This window comes from Pseudorasbora parva, chromosome 9 (assembly GCF_024679245.1).
Source record: "Pseudorasbora parva isolate DD20220531a chromosome 9, ASM2467924v1, whole genome shotgun sequence".
NCBI classification, from domain to species: Eukaryota; Metazoa; Chordata; class Actinopteri; order Cypriniformes; family Gobionidae; genus Pseudorasbora; species Pseudorasbora parva.
The window spans coordinates 16,956,038-16,975,290 of NC_090180.1; the positions used below are offsets into that span (position 1 = coordinate 16,956,038).

General features: G+C 38.7%; 1 protein-coding gene and 1 long non-coding RNA gene across 7 annotated transcripts in view; one reads left to right on the forward strand and one right to left on the reverse strand.

Moving 5' to 3' along the window:
- The window catches only part of LOC137090257 (uncharacterized), an 82,763-nt gene that overhangs the window by 49,649 nt on the left and 13,861 nt on the right, over positions 1-19,253 (reverse strand). Inside the window, exon 1 of one of the 2 annotated variants that reach the window (XR_010907834.1) lies at positions 16,349-16,453. The exons of the other annotated variant lie outside the window; for it this stretch is intronic. This is a non-coding gene — a long non-coding RNA (uncharacterized lncRNA). Of the gene's footprint in view, positions 1-16,348; positions 16,454-19,253 lie in introns of those variants that run through there. 2 annotated transcript variants of the gene reach the window in all.
- prkag2b (protein kinase, AMP-activated, gamma 2 non-catalytic subunit b) overlaps positions 1-19,253 on the forward strand; it is a 53,071-nt gene that overhangs the window by 20,697 nt on the left and 13,121 nt on the right. For 2 of the 5 annotated variants that reach the window (XR_010907833.1, XM_067454143.1), the window contains exons 4-6: positions 10,707-10,918; positions 16,987-17,038; positions 17,918-18,027. Coding sequence is in view for 4 of the 5 variants with exons in the window: in XM_067454143.1 (XP_067310244.1) it covers positions 10,707-10,918; positions 16,987-17,038; positions 17,918-18,027 (374 nt within the window). In the remaining variant the exon portion in view is untranslated. Of the gene's footprint in view, positions 1-2,576; positions 3,226-10,706; positions 10,919-16,612; positions 16,680-16,702; positions 16,778-16,986; positions 17,039-17,917; positions 18,028-19,253 lie in introns of those variants that run through there. The other 3 variants (XM_067454144.1, XM_067454146.1, XM_067454145.1) reach the window with 3 other exon arrangements.

The window sequence follows — 19,253 nt, forward strand, 5'->3', positions numbered from 1 at the left end:
GGGGTCACTGTGGTGCGATCGAAAAGGGCACATTCAAAGGGGCAGGGGCTCAAGTGCAACTGAATAAAAAAACCTGATTACAATAGGTTTTGAACGATTGACTAGCTGTGTTATAAGTGTGATTAGTTTGGCTTTTTTTGAAGAGTTTTGAAAATGTACACCTTACTACATTAATTATGGCCTGCACTCACCTTAGGACCTGTTTACACCTAGTATTAAGTGTTATCATCAATCCAATCAGAAGTGGACGACACTAACTACTGGTGTGCACAGGGTCTTAAACAAGCTTTGAGCATGTCCACTTTCAACCACTTACAGAGCTAGTCGAAAATGCATTTGACTGGATTGCTTTAGTAGTGTAAACGCTCGTGACTGAATGTGTTCAAACTGCCATCCGTCTACTAAGCTAACAGGTAGCCATTATGGGAATTGTGCCAGCCAGATGGGATATAAACTTTGTTGGCTGAAGACCCAAGTTTGGTTTGAAGAAGAAAAATGTTTCTCTCACCATTCCTGATTTCTAACACTCACTTACAGTGGTCTGCGTGGTCTTGTGGCTGTCAGAGCAGAAACGAAAACTGCTGCCTGCTGCCCTCTGTCTTCTCCAGTCGCATTAATATGTAAATAGTTTGAGCTTATTTCATCCATAAGATAGAAAGATCTGAAAAAGCCCCCCTTCACCTGCCCATAGACCCTTCCCCCCCAGAAATCAGGTCAAAAGTAGGCAAAAAAGCAGATTAAAACGCCAAGTTTAAATGGTAATGTGTCTCCCTCGTCTTCTTGTGATCCAGTTGAACAAAACACATCTTAATACCAGATGTAAACAAGACCTTAGACTCACAAGGCCTCAAAGGTTGTTTACGTTATCTCCTTTACTTCCCAGCAGGAGGCACTGTGAGTCAAACATTCATCTTATACTGTATCAATATCCAAGTTTGAAGAGTTAGATGATAATTCATATTTCAAAGCACTTAGGTTATGCAATTGCTGTTTTCTTTGATGTACATCACACCTTACTAAGAAGAGAGCATTGGAGCTTTGATTCAGTTTGATTAAACAGTTGTTTCTAATTATAGTGTGACAGACAGACTCTCATAGAACAATATAGTCTGTTTTGATTGACCATTGAATCTTTCAGTTTCACTCTGAAGATATATAGAAGACGGATTATTGGACGGAAGTGTTATGTGGCAGGGTGTAAATACCAGGAGTCAAATGAGCTGCAGGCTCAGAAAGACACAGAGCTCTCAGCATCAGCACTTTTTAAGGTCACTATAAAGTTTCTGTATTATTGTTAGCCCTGGCTGGAAGAGAAGGCAGTAATGAACAATTTTTAACTGAAGTGAAACTATAGAATTGAGATCACAAACTATTGTTTAGACAGAAGATTCTAGCAATGGCATACTTACGTTCTCATTAAAGGCGCAATAGGCGATCTGGGAAATGCTAACTTTAACCTGCTAGCATTGAAAACCTATGATCCCACCCTCCCTGCAAAAAGTACATTTGAAGACACATTTGTTACACAGCACGTTTGAGCTTCCACAAGAACTAATGAGGTTTATTCTCGTGTTACGCAGCACATTTGAGCTTCTGTTAAGAAAAATCCTTATTGCTCATCCAGAAACAAGCTTCCAACCAGAAACCAGCATATGCATTGTCAGACACGACTGGAAATAAAAAAAAGGATGGTCAGATGAAACTATAAAAATAGCTTTTTGTCAGCAAACACACCAGATGGGTTTGGTGCAAACAGGTATAAAAAGTACCCTATGCCCACAGTTAAATATAATGCTGGATCTTTAATGTTTGGGCCTATTTTTTTTTTTTTGCTGGAGGTCCTGGACATCTTCAGATGCATGGTATTATCGATTCTAGCAAATTCCAACAGAACAAAAAAAAAATCAACCTGATGGCCTCTGCTAGAAATCTTATATTTGGCTGAGGTTAGATCTTCCATCAAGACAATGATCCAAAACTAACATCAAAATCAAAACACAAATGTGTCACTTGGGCACAAAATGAAGCTTCTGCCATGGCCGTCCCAGTTCCCTGACCTGAACCCTATAGAAGATGTGTGGCTGAACTGAAGAGAAGAAGCACCAACATGCAGCTGTACATCTGAAGGATCTGGAGAAATTCTGCATAAAGGAATGGCCGCCGATCTCTTCAGGTGTTCTCCATCTCATCAGGCATTTATCTTGGCAAAAGGAGGTTGCAAAAAGTATTTAATAAAAGGGTGCCAAAAATTATGGCCAAGATGTTTTGGAGAAAAAGCATGTGAGGCACCCAATACTTTTAATTCTTTTACTTCAATGAAAGGTTGAGAAAGAAAAGTATCTGAGTTAAAGAAATGTAGTTTCTGTATGCAAATTCAGTGGCCAAGCAAAAAGGGCAATGCCGTGTGGAGGACTGAACCAGTAGTGTGGCTGGCTTGTGTTGCCTGGTCTCCTTTTACAGCTTCCTGCCATGTATGCTATTTTAAAGAGACACAGCTGCACCTGACAATTTCCTGCAGAGAGGGCAGGGCTGCACACTGATCTCCACAAACAGAGAGCGAGAGAGAGGGAGGAGAAAAGAAAAGCCGAGAGGAGAGAAAGAGCAGACAGATGAGTGAAGAGAGGCATCACTTCTGAGACAATCTGCGGCACTGGGGGTCATAAGCAAGTCTGCCTTTCATCAGCGGGGTCTGCTCAACTGACATAGTGTAAGCAAAGTGACGACTGCGTTGAAGTGACACTGCATATTCCATGGATACATCGAATCAGGGGATCAATAGCACTGGAATACAGCCAATGCCGGGATTTCATTTCTACAAAGGGTACTAAAGCAATCCAAGTGGACTATTGGGACATGTGGCATCTGTGAAGATCAGACTGAAAACACAAAGAGACTATCAGAAACACCTATAGGAGACACGTCTGAAGGCACAGTTCTCCGTAGCTCAGCTCCATCATCTAGAACTGTGGGTTTCATTAAGAACAAGAACCCCTTCTGGAATCCAGGACATTTGCTTTGGCTTCACTTTTGTTGAGTTCTCTGCATTCCGAACAGGATCTCTGAGGAGCGCATCGTTTTAGTTAGGAGGGTATGGTTGATCTTCAGGTCGGACGTGAGGCCTGCTGGTTCCCATGAAGAGATTTGGTAGTTTGCGTCGGACAAAGAGGCGCAAGGAAGACGAGCTGCTCACCGGGAGACGACTATCAGAGTCAGCATGTCCATCTGGTATGGTAACTAATCAGAATATGGCTCTATAAAGAGCCTTCTGCTAGACATAACAATATTGATATCTGTCTCCTAGTGGAATGTTGTGTAGAATGTCTGCCTTGTGCAATTATGAGGCAGGCATTGATTGTGTTTTTCATCAAGCATCTATAAAATTGGTCAGATATGTACAGTATATGGGTATGTTGTGTAAAGTGACATCACAAGTTGTTTGAACTTGTGTGTCAAGATCATTAAAATAGACATTCCAGTGTAGAGATGAAGGCAGTTACAGTTAGTTGGCATGGTCCATATTGAGCCTGTGTAGTATGTATATCTTTATTAATCGCTTGGCAGGGAAACTCATTTTAGAACTGATTTGGTGACCCCAAAGCCATCAGCTGATGCCTTCGTCACAGTGACGCAAACACAAATGTGACTGGGTTCCATTAGGACATTAGGAAAGGGACACCAGATGCACCGTTAAGGTTTTAATGTGATTGAATGATGCATTTTTTGTAATTGATTACTAAACTTACACTAAACTCATGTTTTGCTATTATATTATATCAAAATGCGGAAGGAAGGAAACTAAGAATCTTGAGTACTATTGCAGTCATGTGTCATGATGAAGCTGCAAAACTTGCCTTTAGAGTTGAATTTAATTGTAAAATACTTTCTCTTATTCCTTTCCAATATGCAGGGACAAAAAAGTAAGCTGTTTATAAGTTGATTTCCTATAAAAGTATAAACACTATGGCACTATTCAAACAATCCTGCTTGTTTTGGTGTCCTGACCAGCCCAACATAGCTATAGCGGTATTGGCTCAACCAATGGCGTAAGTTTGGAGCGGGACTATCTGTTGGCTGAGCAATGGAAGACGAGGGTAGTTTGGTAAATCTGTTTGGAAAACCAATATTTTTGCAATATTGTATAACGCTGCTAGATAGTACTGTAGAAATGGCACACTACACCTTTAATGAACAAATACAATTGGTCTGACCTTATAATTACTTTCCATATATAATGGCAGTCAGATGTATGGATCTACATGTCCGGTATGTCTGACCACACGTACACATGCACTGAATCATATGATGGGTCACATTATATCAGCCTGACTGGAGAGTTGTATTAGAGTCAGTGATGTCCTAAGGGGCTTGACTGTGTGTCACATGGAAGTGTTCCTGACGCAGAATGAACAGGCTCAGGTTGCCTCACTACACTTTCAGTTGAATCGGTTTGATTCAGGTTTATGTTCAGTAGGATCGAGTGATTAGTGTTGATAAGTTTTAAGATTTATTTTTCAGAGGCAGTATATTTCCTGACTGACTCTGACATTGATTATTTGCTGAATAAGAGCCAAAGAAGTGTCTGAAAGCTTTAGCCTCTGTTTCTCAAGTTCCAGCTGTTGAAAGCATGATACTCAATAGTCTTCTTGCTCAATACAGTTAATGTGGTGAAGTTATTAGGATGTGCTGTGTATGACAGTTACTCAAATAACTGACAAAGATAAAAATATAATGTAAACCACCATGCACACAATTAGATTAGCTGACATTAATTTCTTCAAATGGGTCAAAGGCTTTGTGGCCATCTTTCAAACTATATCATTGCATCATTCTAATTGAACTGAATTAAGACATGCACTCATCATTCAATTCAATAAATGGTGCCATAGAGTCTAAAACCAGAATCACTCACTTAAACAATTCACTAACAGTACCATGGAAAGTTGTCAAACTGGTCTGAGATCAGCTTGCCAGCATTCACACTAGAGGTCTGACCCTGTGCTGTGAGTGAGTGTTATCTGCCCTTGTGGAATGTGTAGCAGTGGCAAGGCTAAAATAAGAAGCTAACGCAGCAACACACCAAACATGTCTAAGCCAGCTGGGAGAATGTGGCTAAATGTCAGGAGATAGCAGGAAAGCACACTCATGTTCATGTGCACACATATTGACTTGTAATGCTTACTGCCCACATATGCTTTAAACTAGAAGTGTAGTTTGGGTCTAAGAAATAGAGATCGATATTGGGGAGTTACTACTGTATCTTCATTTAACAAGCATCCTTCAGAGTGTGTTGCTACTAGTGTAGCAGTGATACAGTACAGGTCTCTGCACAACTGTTCTTATAAGCGCCTCACATCTACTGGCATAAATCAAGGGGTGACAAGGAAAGCTTGTAGTGTATTTCCTGAAACCACCTAGCCAGGAGAGAGAGGGGGAGTCATGGAGAGGCTGTTATGAAGATGTGGTCACATTAGCTACATTTTAGCTGAAGTTCATGGGCAAAAAAGTCCATTGTCATTAGAGTGCTATAGGGATATGAAACAAGTTAGCATTTTCCAGTTTCATCGCCCTGAAGTCATTTAGTGTTTTAAATTGTTTTTGATTAAATAACAGAAATAAAGTCTGTGGTTATCAAAAGATATAGATTTCACGACCAATTCGTATGTATTTTACAAAGGGGCTATACAACCTCAGTCTAAACCGCAGTGATGGGTTCATTCGTACGAATTAGCCACCTTGTAAAATACGTACGAATTGCCTTGAAATCTGGTTATCATTAGTTTTTATTATGATTTATTTTTATATAGCTACATCAGTATATTCCCCTTGTGATTGTTTTAAAAGCTTTTACTTGTCTTGAAAAAAGAAGTTGCTTACAAGTGAGTAAATGGGACTGCTGACTCGCTTGTAAACTCTTCTAACTCAGACTTTCAGGGAAAAGGTTTATTTATTTATTTATTTTTACCCTTTTTTTGTAAAGACTGAAAGAGTTGTTGGAAGCTTAATAGTGGCACATCCTGATTTTGCAGAGTTAGATGCATTCCTGTTTAAACATATTTTGTTGATCCTGGAACATTCTTGTCCTAAAATTTAATCAGAACCATATCCCTACCCCTAAACCCTTCCCATAAGTTATGCCAAAAATCAGTGGGAAATGATAGGTGAATAAGTGATGCCTCCTGGGGTTAGTTCACCCAAAAATTTTAATTCTTTCATTAATTCCTCACCCTCATGTTGTTCCAAACCCATAAGATCTTCGTTTATCTTCAGAACACAAACAAAGATTCTTTTGATTAAGTCCTAGAGCTTTTTGACCCTCCTATAGACAGCAATGTTATTACTACTAAGGTCCAAAAACAAAAACAAAATAACGACTTCCAACAATGTCTTCTCCTTTCTGTGTCAGCCTCTGACACTGTTCACATTGTAAACAATTTAGGGTTCTACGTCAGTACGCCGGCTCACTATTGGCCAGCTTGTTTAAGCTTTAACATTGGAGCTAAACTCCACAGAAGATGGCCCTCTAAAAGTGCAGGATTGGACACCTCTGGTTTAGAAATAGAAGTGATGCTGTCTAGGGACAGGCACTCTTAAAGGGATAGTTCAGCCAAAAATCCCTTTCTTTTTTCTGTGGAACACAAGAACTTTGTGTGGGCAAAAAAAGTTTACAGAAACAATGAAAGTCAATGGTGCTTAATGGGGCTATCATTGTTCTGAACCCCATTTCACAATTGTCATTTGAAGCGGCACGGTTAGCATAGCTTTCGCATTGCTCTGCCAAACGTGTGCCGTGGGAAACATGCAGTGTTAAAATGTTACGACTAGATGCTTAGCAACAGACACTCAATTGCGTGCCTCTTATTCACCTGCTTTGGACAGTCACAGAAACACCACATTATATATACACCAATCAGGCATAACATTAAGATGAAGTGAATAACACTGATTATCTCTCTTGCTGATAAAACAAAACTAGAATTTCATTTGAATGGTTCTTCTTCAAAATTAGTCAATGTTTTTGCGTTGAATGTGTTCTCTCACAAAACTCGTTAGTGGGTGGGATATATTATTATTAATAATAATAATAATAATAGATTTTATTTATAATGCACTTTTCATTTTAAAGAATCTCAAAGTGCAACAATGGAAAAGGGAAAAATAACAAAAAAAATAATAAAAAGTAAAAATATAGAACAATACTAACAATCAACACATAAAAGCTTTTCTGAACAGAAAATAGAGCTGATGGTGAAGTCTCTGTAAGCTCCACAGTACACTCTGGTCCACTCCATGTTTTACATTTCTCCCAGCGCCGGAGGCTCTATTGCTACATATTCCTAATTCGGCAGTGTCCTGATGACATCACCAAAGCATGGATGGAGGGGATCGCTGCAGCACCATGCAAACAAAAAGTTTTCCGGACACTTCTGTGGACACACCGGGGTCGGCACAGAAGTCCAAGCCATTCCACGCCGTAATGCAAGACGGAACATCGACGCAGCCGAGACTCAGCAGCCGTGAAGCGGAACTAGTCAACATCATGCCGGACGCTGATGACGCTAGCCTGGTGCAAACGCCGCCAATCAACCGGCAACCTCAGCCACCATGCAGCTCAAGCCCGAAGGAGACCACCAGTGAGCAGCCGACACCCAGAAGAGAGAGCAGCCGCAGTGAGCAACATTAAATGTCCTTCAAACCAGAAGCAACCGCAAAATTTTAACAAAAACAGCAGAGAAGCGGAAAAACGGCGAACAACATCCTCTCATTGGCTGCCAGCAATCAGCAACAGTCCCAATTGTAGCTCTGACTGTTTGACTAGTCACGGTCATAAGAAAATAAAATCTAACAGTACAATTAACTTGATTTTGGGTGGAGAAGCGGTTGATTTTGGCTTGTTGCAGCAAGTCTACATTTTATCCTTAAAGTTAATGTGTTAGAAGCAGGAAAAATGGGCATGCGTAAAAAAAAATGTGATTTTGACAAGGGCCAAATTGGGATGGCTAGATGACTGGGTCAGAGCATCTCAAAAAATGCAGTTCTTGTGGGGTGTTCCCGGTCTGCATTGGTCAGAATCTATCAAAAGTGTTCTGCACCACGGTAGCTCTTATTGCTCAACAAGATAAAGCTGGTTCTGATAAAAAGGTGTCAGAACTGTGACTTTTGACTCGTGCCAACTTCCTAAGCATTTTTGCAGACCACGTACACCCTTTCATGGAAATGGTATTACCTAATAATGACTGTGGCCTGTTTTAACAAAATTAAGCAAAACACAAAGGTGGTTTATGCCACCAAAATCCCCAGATCTCAATCCAATTGAGCATCTGTGGGATGTGCTGAACAAACAAGTCCGATCCATGGATGCCCCACCTGACAACTTACAGCACGTAAAGGATCTGCTGCTAACATCTTGAAGCCTGATACCACAGAACACCTTCAGTGGAGTCCATCCCTTGATGGGTCAGGGCTGTTTTGGCAGCAAAAGTGGGACCAACATAATGATGGCAGAGTTGCGACGGTTCGGCGTGCTACTTGTAAACAAAGAAGCTGGTGAAAAGCGGTGTTTTGAGTCGACATTGGTCGCAGCTCTGGAAGACTTGGAGTTAAGGTTTTCTTTGAGAAAAGAACAGAACGGTACTGAAATTATTCTTAAAAAGAGAGGATGTGTTTGAGTTTTGCCGACCATATATTTCAAAAGTTTAATCTATCAACTAGCTCCACTTCCGTTGCTCTGGTTGGTTGTAGCGCTATCCAATTGCGTGCAAAGGGAGTTTGAAAGACAACCATTTATCCAGCCCCTTGGATTGAGCCCTATCAATGGTGAGTTCCCAGACCCAACATCTTGATGTGGATCTGGCTTGTCAGGCCAGGGACCAACACAATATTAGGAAGGTCATAATGTTATGCCTGATCGGTTTAAGCATTTGTTGCTGCATTTGAGGGTAAAAATGTAAAATGGTGACAGAAAATATGTGAATTGCAGTCTGGAGAGCCTGTTTTATTTATACCTTTATAGAACGATAAGTCCAATCAGAAAAAAAACGTAATGGTATAGTACAGAGCAATTGGACATCCTCTTAAAATATAGAGTGTTTATGTTAACAGATTGCATGCTGCATTCATCCAATCAATGACAGAACACTGCAAATAAAAATGTTAACCCAGTGTTTAGTAATGTACAGTGTGAAACGTCAGCTTATGAATACCCAGGATAAATTGTTATCCGCAGGTGAATAATAAGCAATGTGAAAAATAAAATAAGACAACCCAGGATTCTGTTTATCAAGGGTTCAGTTTGACCCAGGGTTAACCATTTCAAAACCTCATAGTGAGAGCTGTGACCGTGCACACAGATTCAATCTGTTTCTTGAGCGACTATGTAAACAACGGTAATGACTGACAAACAGATGACACTAGAAAAATTGGCGAGTGGAACACCAGCATTAATTGATATCAGCCTGACCCCACATCTCACATGGACCCTTCTCTTCCTGCACAATGAGGAGACTTGCCAGGACTAATCCTACTGTGTCTACAGTACACTAATTGATTACAATCGTGCATTTCATAAATTAAATCATATTGTCTCATATCCTAATCATGGAACATCTTCTGAATCACTTCCCAATGCTGTGAGCAGCCCCAAACCATGCCATACACATTCCCCAGTCCAAAACGGAACATTTTGATTGGGAAACATCAGTAGAGCAATCATAGGTGACCTGCTGTAGCCAAATGCCTCAATAGCAGAGATACATGAGATGAGGCCCTGACCTGAATATATCCAGTTGCTTTAACCCTTTAGCTGAATGAATACTGATATCCTAATCAAGCTCCATTCTACAGCTTTTAACTTTCCTCAGAGCACTTGTCCATTTGATCATGATATGGCAGTATTAGTAGAGGATGGAACAATAATCATGCAGTGCATGAGGGGTTATGTAAGGACTGTCATATGAGACACACGTTTGCTCTGTATCTCTGATGAATCCAGCTCTAAACAAGAGTGATAAACTCTAGTAACATTGAACCAACGGAATATTCTGGGTTAAATACATGTTAAGTCTGTTAAAGAGATAGTTCACCCAAAAATGAGAATGTGATGTTTATCTGCTTTGCCCCAGGGGATCCAAGAGGTACTTATGTTTGTTTCTTTAGGAGAACACAAATGAAGATTTTTAACTCCAACCGTTGCTCGTATAATGTACGTCAATGGGGTCTAATTCGATTTAGACCCCATTGACATGGTTAAACAAGTTAAACATCTTAATTTGTGTTCTATTACATAATTAGTATTTTAATTCTGCATTAAATTGATCAAAAGTGACAGTAAATACATTTAAGATGTTATTTTACAATTATTTTTCTATTACTAAATTATTTTACTTACTATTCATCAATAATAATAAAAAAGGCTCCAGATCAGCATATTCGAATCATTTCTAAAGGATCATGTGACACTGAAGACTGGAATGATGCAGAAAATTCAGCTTTGCATCACAGGAAAAAAATACATTTTAAAATATTTTGATTTGTTCAAATTTATATTTGCACAAAACGGGCTACTATTTTCACATCTGATTGATTCTATTGAACTAAATGCACATTTCAAATTCAGTGGCTACTATTTTCACATCTGATTGATTCTATTGAACTAAATGCACATTTCAAATTCAGTACTACATGGTCTTCTGTATCGATGTGTCTCACAGGCTCTGGGCTTTCGACTCCCCCCACCACCCCGACGCAGAGTCAAGTTCCACTGGTCTTCCCTATAGAGACCCCCAGTCCCGCAGAGCGTTTGGAGGAACGCCGTTCCCGCTCTCTCTCGTCTCCCCCTGACACAGGTCAGCGCTTCAGCCTGAGCACCTCCATCACCAAACCTCCTATCGCCTTGCACACCTTTAACTCTACCTCACGCCAGGTGAGTGAACATCTTCACATGTGCTTTACTATAGTTTACGCTTGTCCTATAGTGACTCAAGTCATTTGTCCACCACTAGTGGGTGGCAAAAGATGGAATTGCAATCTGTATGTTTGAATGGCTTGTGTGAGCCATAACAATGGCTTGATAAATTTGGGCAGGGACCTTCAACCAACAAATGTTATATTTATTAAAAAGACAAACATAAAGTTTGATGTATCTTTCAATGACAACAGATTGTTGGGCAAAAGCAAATGCTTTTTCTTGTTTATAAATGTTCTTCATACATTTACGGACAGCTAATGTCATAGACTGCATTTACACTGCCGGCCTTGATGCACAATTCCGATTTGGTGACTATATCCATATACATCATCTTTTCAAAAGCCACCCGTATCCGATATTTGCATTTACACTGCACACTGGCAAAACCACTCAAGATGTTCTTAACCGGTGAAAAGAAGTAAAACAGTGCGATATGCAATGGACGCAGACAAAATGATTGCACAATGTTTTGCTGTCTGCACTGTTCCACACATCTTTAAAGGTCGGCAAAACATTTCTCTCTTAAAGGGTCATGAAACCCCAAAACACTTTTTTTGAGATGTAAACAGATATGTATAGGCTGCACATCATTGAAAACACTAAGGGTACTCATTAATGGTATGCATATGTGAAAATAGTTATTTTTGCATTTTTCAGAGCGATTTCTGTCTTCCGGTTTGAAAAGTTTAGTCGGAGCAACGTCAGAAATGCTGACGTCGGCGTGGCCTTTTCGGCCCAAGTATGGGCAGCTGGGCACATGCTGACGTCGACCGCTCTGAGCAATTCTCGATATATATTCATGACATAAAGCTCATTCAGTCCAATCCCTGCGCTGTAGTATGCATACAAGATAATTAAATTAATATGCATGAGACAGTCACTTCTGTCAGGCTCGTCTTACATCATTATTGTACAGATATGGTGGGGAAGTTTTGGAAGCAGCGTGCGGAAAAGTCACGGAGGAAAGCTAGGCGTTGTGCTGATACGAAGTAACGTAAAGGGCGCCGAGCGAGCTGTAACCGGCGCCGTCTGTGGAAGCCTTTGCTACAAAGGCTCGGTAAAGTAAAATTCACCTGAGGAATCGCACGCCGAACCTGCAAGCGTTGACTATCTATGTCAGGAGTGCAAAATAACCAATCTGTAATCTGTAGGCTAATGAACAAAAGCCACGTCCTCTCCGTTTTATTTGTCGTCACAGCCATGCACTAAACCGCATGTGTTCGGGCTCTTAGTGAAACAGTGTGATGCATATTTGGACAAATATAGATTTAGCTGCCGAGTGATAGACAGCGCGGATCGTCACGGCAATGCGCGGTCGAGACTAGCCTCAAACCTCTTCGCTTTTACCCCGATCTAGAATTACACATCTCTTATCACATCGCATGTTGGGTGGTTCACGTTCTCTTATCAAGTCGGCGCGTTGTTCATCTTGCCAAACAGCGTGCATATTTGGACAAATATAGTTTTATCACGTTTGCAAAATATTTCGTCATGCAGAATAACATTTATTTTCATTTCTCACTGAATTATGCTGGTTTGAACTTTGAAGAGCTGAATGATTTGCGATCTCTGCTGCACGCCACTCATAGCTCTCTCATTCGCTGTACTCATCCCTCATTTAATCTCTCTGTGGTAAACAATGCCAACGTGAACCAAGAACATGTCTCAGAACCGCTCAGCACCTACTGACAGACACTCCCCTATTTATGCAAACATTCCCTCTTTCCACACAATACCATCCCACCTTTTCACAGTCGACCACTCCCCTTTTAACAAGCTTTTTCAAATCGAAGGTGTGAAAAAACACCGCTGCAGCAGGGGGGTTTCATGACCCTTTAAGGCGGAGAAAAAGAGGAGAGCCCTTGACGGGGTTGCCAGGTTTTCACAACAAAAACCGCCCAATTGCAACTCAAAACTGTGTTAAAGTAGCCCATTTCCACATGAAAACCGTGCACTTGGCAACACTGGATCGCAGTTTGTGTCCACCTGAGTTGACGTCATTCGCCTTTCAATGACGTACGACTCACATTTACCAGGGAATATCCGATTTGACCGCTTACATGGCAGACGCTAATGCACGCATCCAAATCATATCGGATTTATTACCACATATGAGTGAGGCCTGAATCCGATCTGAGGATTTAGGAATTCATGGGTTTTTTTACTGCTTACACGTTCACATGTCATATCCGATCTGTGCCACATGAGAGGAAAAAAATCGGAATTGGGTCACTTGAACCATGCAGAGTAAATGGGGCCTTAGTGATTGATATTTGTGTAAGCAATGTTACAGCTGGACACAAGTACAGGCACTGTTGTAACTGACCGTTTTTTAATTATGACTATTATTAACAAAGGTCATCCACTACACATAGCAGGGCTTGACATTAACGCTTGTCCAGGACAAGTGGAGTTTTTGAAGGGACAAGTGAAAAAGAATTTTACTTGCCCGACGGACAAGAGCCTGATTAAAACAAAAAATAACTAGCGAATCACCAAAATGCAAGAATGATTGTGCATTCATTTAGTGTAAGTGGCGATCGATATAGTGGTGGTTAATAATATATGACGAACTGACGATAACAAGGTCGCGCTGTTGACGCTCCTGCAGCCTCTCGAGGAGAAATTACAACACTAGAGCGTTTTAGCTGTTTCCTGAATAGCATCACGACTGAAAATGACACTGCTTTTATATGACAGTTTCATAAACAATTAATTAACATTCACTTACATTTACATTCACTTAAAGTCACTTACATTTTAGATGCATTGAGTGCTTTTGTTCCATTTCAGCAGCGAAAATCGTTCACACACAGCAGAACCGTAACGCGTCTCACAGCAACAAGTGTGTTACTGAACAATTCAGTGTTTGAATGAATCGTTTGAATGAACGACGAAATGACTCGCTCATTAAGACGGCCACCTGCTGCCACCTACTGGAGGTTTAGTTTCATGTTTAAACATTTCTTTCCAACATTTCTTTTTTGTCTATTCAAAACTACAAATCTCAAAACATGCAGTTGTAATTTTTCAGTGTAAATTATTAATTTTATTGTTAACAGCCCTTATAGTGTCTTAATTTAATTTAATGTATTGATCAAATTTAACAATATAAAATTAAACCTGAAGCATAGCCTATATTTAATAAGATTAGGGGGGAAATACCCTTTATAAAAGGTAAAAATATAAAAAAAAAAAACAAATATGCAGATTTAAATATGTCAAAGCTGATTGAACACTGGTGAGAATATTGCTTCAGAATAAATTACAGTTACCACACACACACAATTAAAAAAATATCAAACTTTTTTCCAGACAAGCACATTTTTTACTCGGACAAGTGAATGAACGATTTACTTGTCCGAAGGACAAGCACATGAACGTGCTTAATGTCAAGCCCTGCTCTGATTCACTTGCATATCTATGAAGACAATAATCTGTGAAAATATTTGGAAAATTACAGTATGTGCTGGACAATGTTTGGAAGTCCACTGCAAAGCTCAAGCTTTTTTAGAGTTAAAAGTTACAATTTCACAGCTATAATGTTGCAACTGTGGGATATAGTCCTAACCATTTAAGATGATGGCATTATTACACAAACATGAGAAAATATTAATGCGTTACACTTTTCATGTTTTTTAGACTGAACCATTAACCATTTGAACAAGATTATACAATTAGCACATTCGCATGTTACGAATTTGAAATAAAGTTGCAAATTCACTATTACAAGAAAGTTTTACTTTATTGGTTTTCTTCTACTGCACACGCATATGTCCCATGGGTTGATTTTTATTAAAACAAATAGATCACATTACAACTGTATTGGATTTTTTTTTTTTTTAACCATGGCTTCTTCATTTATTGATGCTGCTTTTCAGGTGCCCTTTATGTATATTAGATTGTATTGTTTTACACACGTTGCAGACCCAAATGTAATCTTACAATATGGAAATAATAATTATAATAATACAATTTATTTATAATGCACTTTATATTAAACAAAATCTCAGTGCTACAGAATTAAAAACAATCAACAACAATAAATAAATAAGTAAATGAATAAAATAAAATAAATAATAAATAAATAATAATAAATACTACATCATACACTGCCCGACCAACAAAAAAAAGTTGCTGTTTGGATTTAAATAGGCAAATGCTTAAGAGTCAATGATTGGATCATTATTCCAGTGATTATTATGTTTCTAGCATGTTATAGGTTTAGCAACTGTTCTTCTAATCCTAATTGATGAAGCTTTTCATTTCTTAAACAATTAACCATGTAGGAAGAAACATCATGGCCATATTCCAGGATGACAAATGTCATCATCCTCAAATTGTAAAAGAGTGGTTGTGAGGGAGCATGAATATTCATATTTCCATTAAGAGGTGCATCAATTTTTGATTAAAATCTTGTATTGCCAATGCAAGAGTCCAGCGCTCTGTAACGTCTTCTCTAGCACATCCAAAAGACTTAAACTCAGAGGTGCCAATTCATGTGTAAAAATGATTCTTCATAATCCCTCACAACCATTCTTTCACAATCTGAGCCTGACAAATCTTGACATTGTCATCCTGGGATATGGCCAAGATGTGTCTTCCTGCGTGGTTGTTTAAAAAAATTAAAAGCTACACACTCTATCAATTGGGGTTAAAATAACTATTGGCAAACATTTAGCATGCGGAAAAGATAATAAACACTGCAATAATGATCCAATCAGTGACTCTTAAGCATTTGCATGATTTATTTATTTTTTGGCAAGGCAGTGCATATTATTATTATTATATTTAAATCTATGATAACCTAAACCAAACTGTGAATAAAAAAAACTATTTTATGGTTTATTGTGAATGATTCACTCCAAATATGTTTTTTCTCCAATTGTGGGGTCATTTGCATAATGATAATCAGTTTTGTCCCTAATAAAGATTTATCAAAAAGTAGTCTACTTGTCTATCCAAGGAGATTGATAATGATGTCAGTGAAGAACCTGAGATGAAATATAAAATGTGATGTGCAAAGAAAACAAACAAACAAATTAGGGTAACAAAAATCAGTTGAACAGAATATAATTAGGTTGTCATATGCATTGTGAAAGTGTGTATTTAGCACATTAAAGTGACCTTAGTACAACTATTTCAATCCAATTATATTCAAAATTAATTTATATGTTATTAAACACATAACGTGTTATTGGACAAATTAAATATGCTAATTTCACTTATTTTAAATGTTTAAAAAATGATTTCTAAGAGATTTTCTACTGTGACATGTATTTTGAGTAGCCTACGTTATTTGTTCGTTTGTTTGTTTGTTCTTGTGGTTAGAACAGCCAGGCTCAGGTTTTTGTAATATTCGCTGGTCTTAAGCTTAAAAAGTACCTTATTTCCTGCAGCTTGAACTGTGATCCATCATTTACTTTTTTTGCAGGAATTTCCAAGTGCTGTCAATGTATTGGCTCACGCTCTTGGGATGGATAAAAGTGTTTTCTATGTAGGCGGCACGCGTTTAGAAAGCCACTGTGGGTGATTTGTGCATGATCAGTGATTTCGCATTGCGTTGTTGGATGCTTTCGCTTCGTTTGTCGTCCAATAGAGAGCGACATAGCTTTAACTAGGGCAAAATGATCTTTTCAGCTGCAGAGTTGACATAAACGTTCAAAATGAAGTAGACTACTCTACCTGTTCGTCGCGTGGTCTGAAGAACACAGAGGTGAATAAAAAAAAAACACACCGGTAGATTTGGAGTGTTCCACTGTCACTGCGGGGAAGTCGGGCTATTAATATTTTACCACTGCGCGCAATGAATCTGTAAGTGAAAGCTGTGCCTAGAGAGCATTATAAACCTAATATCACGCTGCCTTCAATGGTGACCAGACGGATTGTTTTTGTTTGTTTATTTCGACCAGACTGCTTGTTTGGTTTAAAAATGGACGCTACCACTCGGTTCTAATAAGGGTTTACTAACTTGAAGAAGTAAGAGATTAGTGAAATCATCAGCCCGTGTCTTTGTGTTTTAGAGCTGCATACTTGCTGAAGGCATGCTGGAAAAACTTGAACTTGACGATGAAGGTAAAGGATTACACCTATGTTCTGTATAGCTTGCATATTTTATATGCAAGTTTATGGTCTGTGTCTGAAATTGTTTTAATTTCATTTAATTTTCGTCTGTTCATATATTAAATGTTGTGTTTTTGTATGGTTTTGTGGGGAAAATAAGTAATTTATTCGTAACATTTGTACTGTATATTGATTTATTAAAGGCACAATATGTATTTTGGATTAAAATATATTTTAAAAAAAACACTAGAACAATGTTAATATATTTAGTTGACTTGTGCACTTTACATTATCCTAAATGTTTCCAAGAATGTTTAAATCTAGAGAAATAAGCAATTTTAACCAGGACACTGACCGCGTCCGCCTGTCGCCTATCAATGACATCATACGTACCCTCGAGGTATGGTTTTATTTTGTAGAAAGATGCTTTAATATATGTTTTTTGGACAGGTGAGCAACTGTTTGGATGCATGCATTGACAGAAAACTAATCATTGTTATATAGCTCAACACAGTAGTCTTATTGTTTAAATCTCGTTTTCTTTTTTAACCATGAGTAGCATGTTTTATCATGCCTAATATCGATCTAGCTTACTTCAGTGTGAACAAGTGTATCATAGTCTTTGAGGGAATGCACTGAAGTAACACATTATAACATAACTTTCAACACACTCAAATAATGTATTTGTATAATAAAAGAGCGCTGCGTTACCCCACGTACGCATGACCGGAAGAAGCGGAAGAAGTTGGCCTGTGGCATAATAAAAGCTCTGCAAAATCCAGCTACGCCATTGTTTTGAATAAGCGACGAAAATGTCATATTGTGGCTTTAATATAATTGTATTTGAGTTAGGTGACTGCTAATAAATCTGAGGATTTCTTCTCTTTTCAGCTGCTGAAGAGCCAGACAGTGATATTTACATGCGCTTTATGAAATCCCACAAGTGCTATGACCTCGTCCCCACCAGTTCCAAACTAGTGGTTTTTGACACTACACTACAGGTACACATCTTGAATGTCTTATGTTGTTTTGCTGACAGAATGAGACATGATTTTTGGTGTGGTGTTTTGGGTTATGTTCAGAATGGGAAAGTATCTACTTCCTGCATAATGTGCTGTTAAAAGAAATAGTACATGACACTTGGCACTATACAATACACATTTTAAACAGTATGCTATATCGTTGTCACATGGCCTCTTCATTTTTGATGTGTCATCCTGTTGTCATCATCTTAATATAAATATAAACGTTTCATAAAGGGTTAGTTCGCCCAAAAATTCAATTTCTTTCATTAATGACTCACCCCAATGTCGTTCCACACCCGTAAGACCTCTGTTCATCCTCGAAACACAGTTTAAAATATTTTAGATTTAGTCTGAGGCCTTTCTGTCCTTTGAATGTAAGTGTATGCCCACTTGCTGTCCACGTCCAGAAGGTAATGAAAACATCATCAAAGTAGTCCATATGTGACATCAGTTGGTTAGTTAGACTCCTTTGAAGCGTCGACAATACATTTTGGTCCAAAAATAACAAAAAATACAAATGTATTCAGCATTGTCTTCTCTTCCGTGTTCCTCAAATAAAGAATCAAATGGTCATAAATCATGATTCGGAGCGCGTGTCAAACTGGCAAACTGCTGAAATCACGTGACATTGGCGATATGAATCACGAATCAATCTGCTGATTCATGACCGTTTGATTCTTTTTTTTTTTTGAGGTTCGAAAACAAACACGGAAGACAATGCTGAATAAAATCGTATTTTTTGTTATTTTTGGACCAAAATGTATTGTCGAAGCTTCAAAAGAGTCTAACTAACCAACTGATGTCACAAATGGACTACTTTGATGATGTTTTCATTACCTTCTAGACGTGGACAGCAAGTGGGCATACACTTAGATTCAAAGGAAAGAAAGGCCTCAGACTAAATCTAAAATATCTTAAACTGTGTTCCGAGGATGAACGGAGGTCTTACGGGTGTGGAACGACATTGGGGTGAGTCATTAATTAAAGAAATGTCATTTTTGGGTGAACTAACCCTTTAAGTTTTTAATGTTTTTGGTCCCTTCATTACTGGAAATGTGTAGAACATTCTGGTAATCCATAAATGCGGAAAGTTGCATATTGTGCATAGCATACATTCTAACCACTGCAGAAATAGAACTTTAGTATGTTATTATGCCTCTCCAAGCATACTAGTTTTAGTGTGAGTCATAGTTATTGTCTTT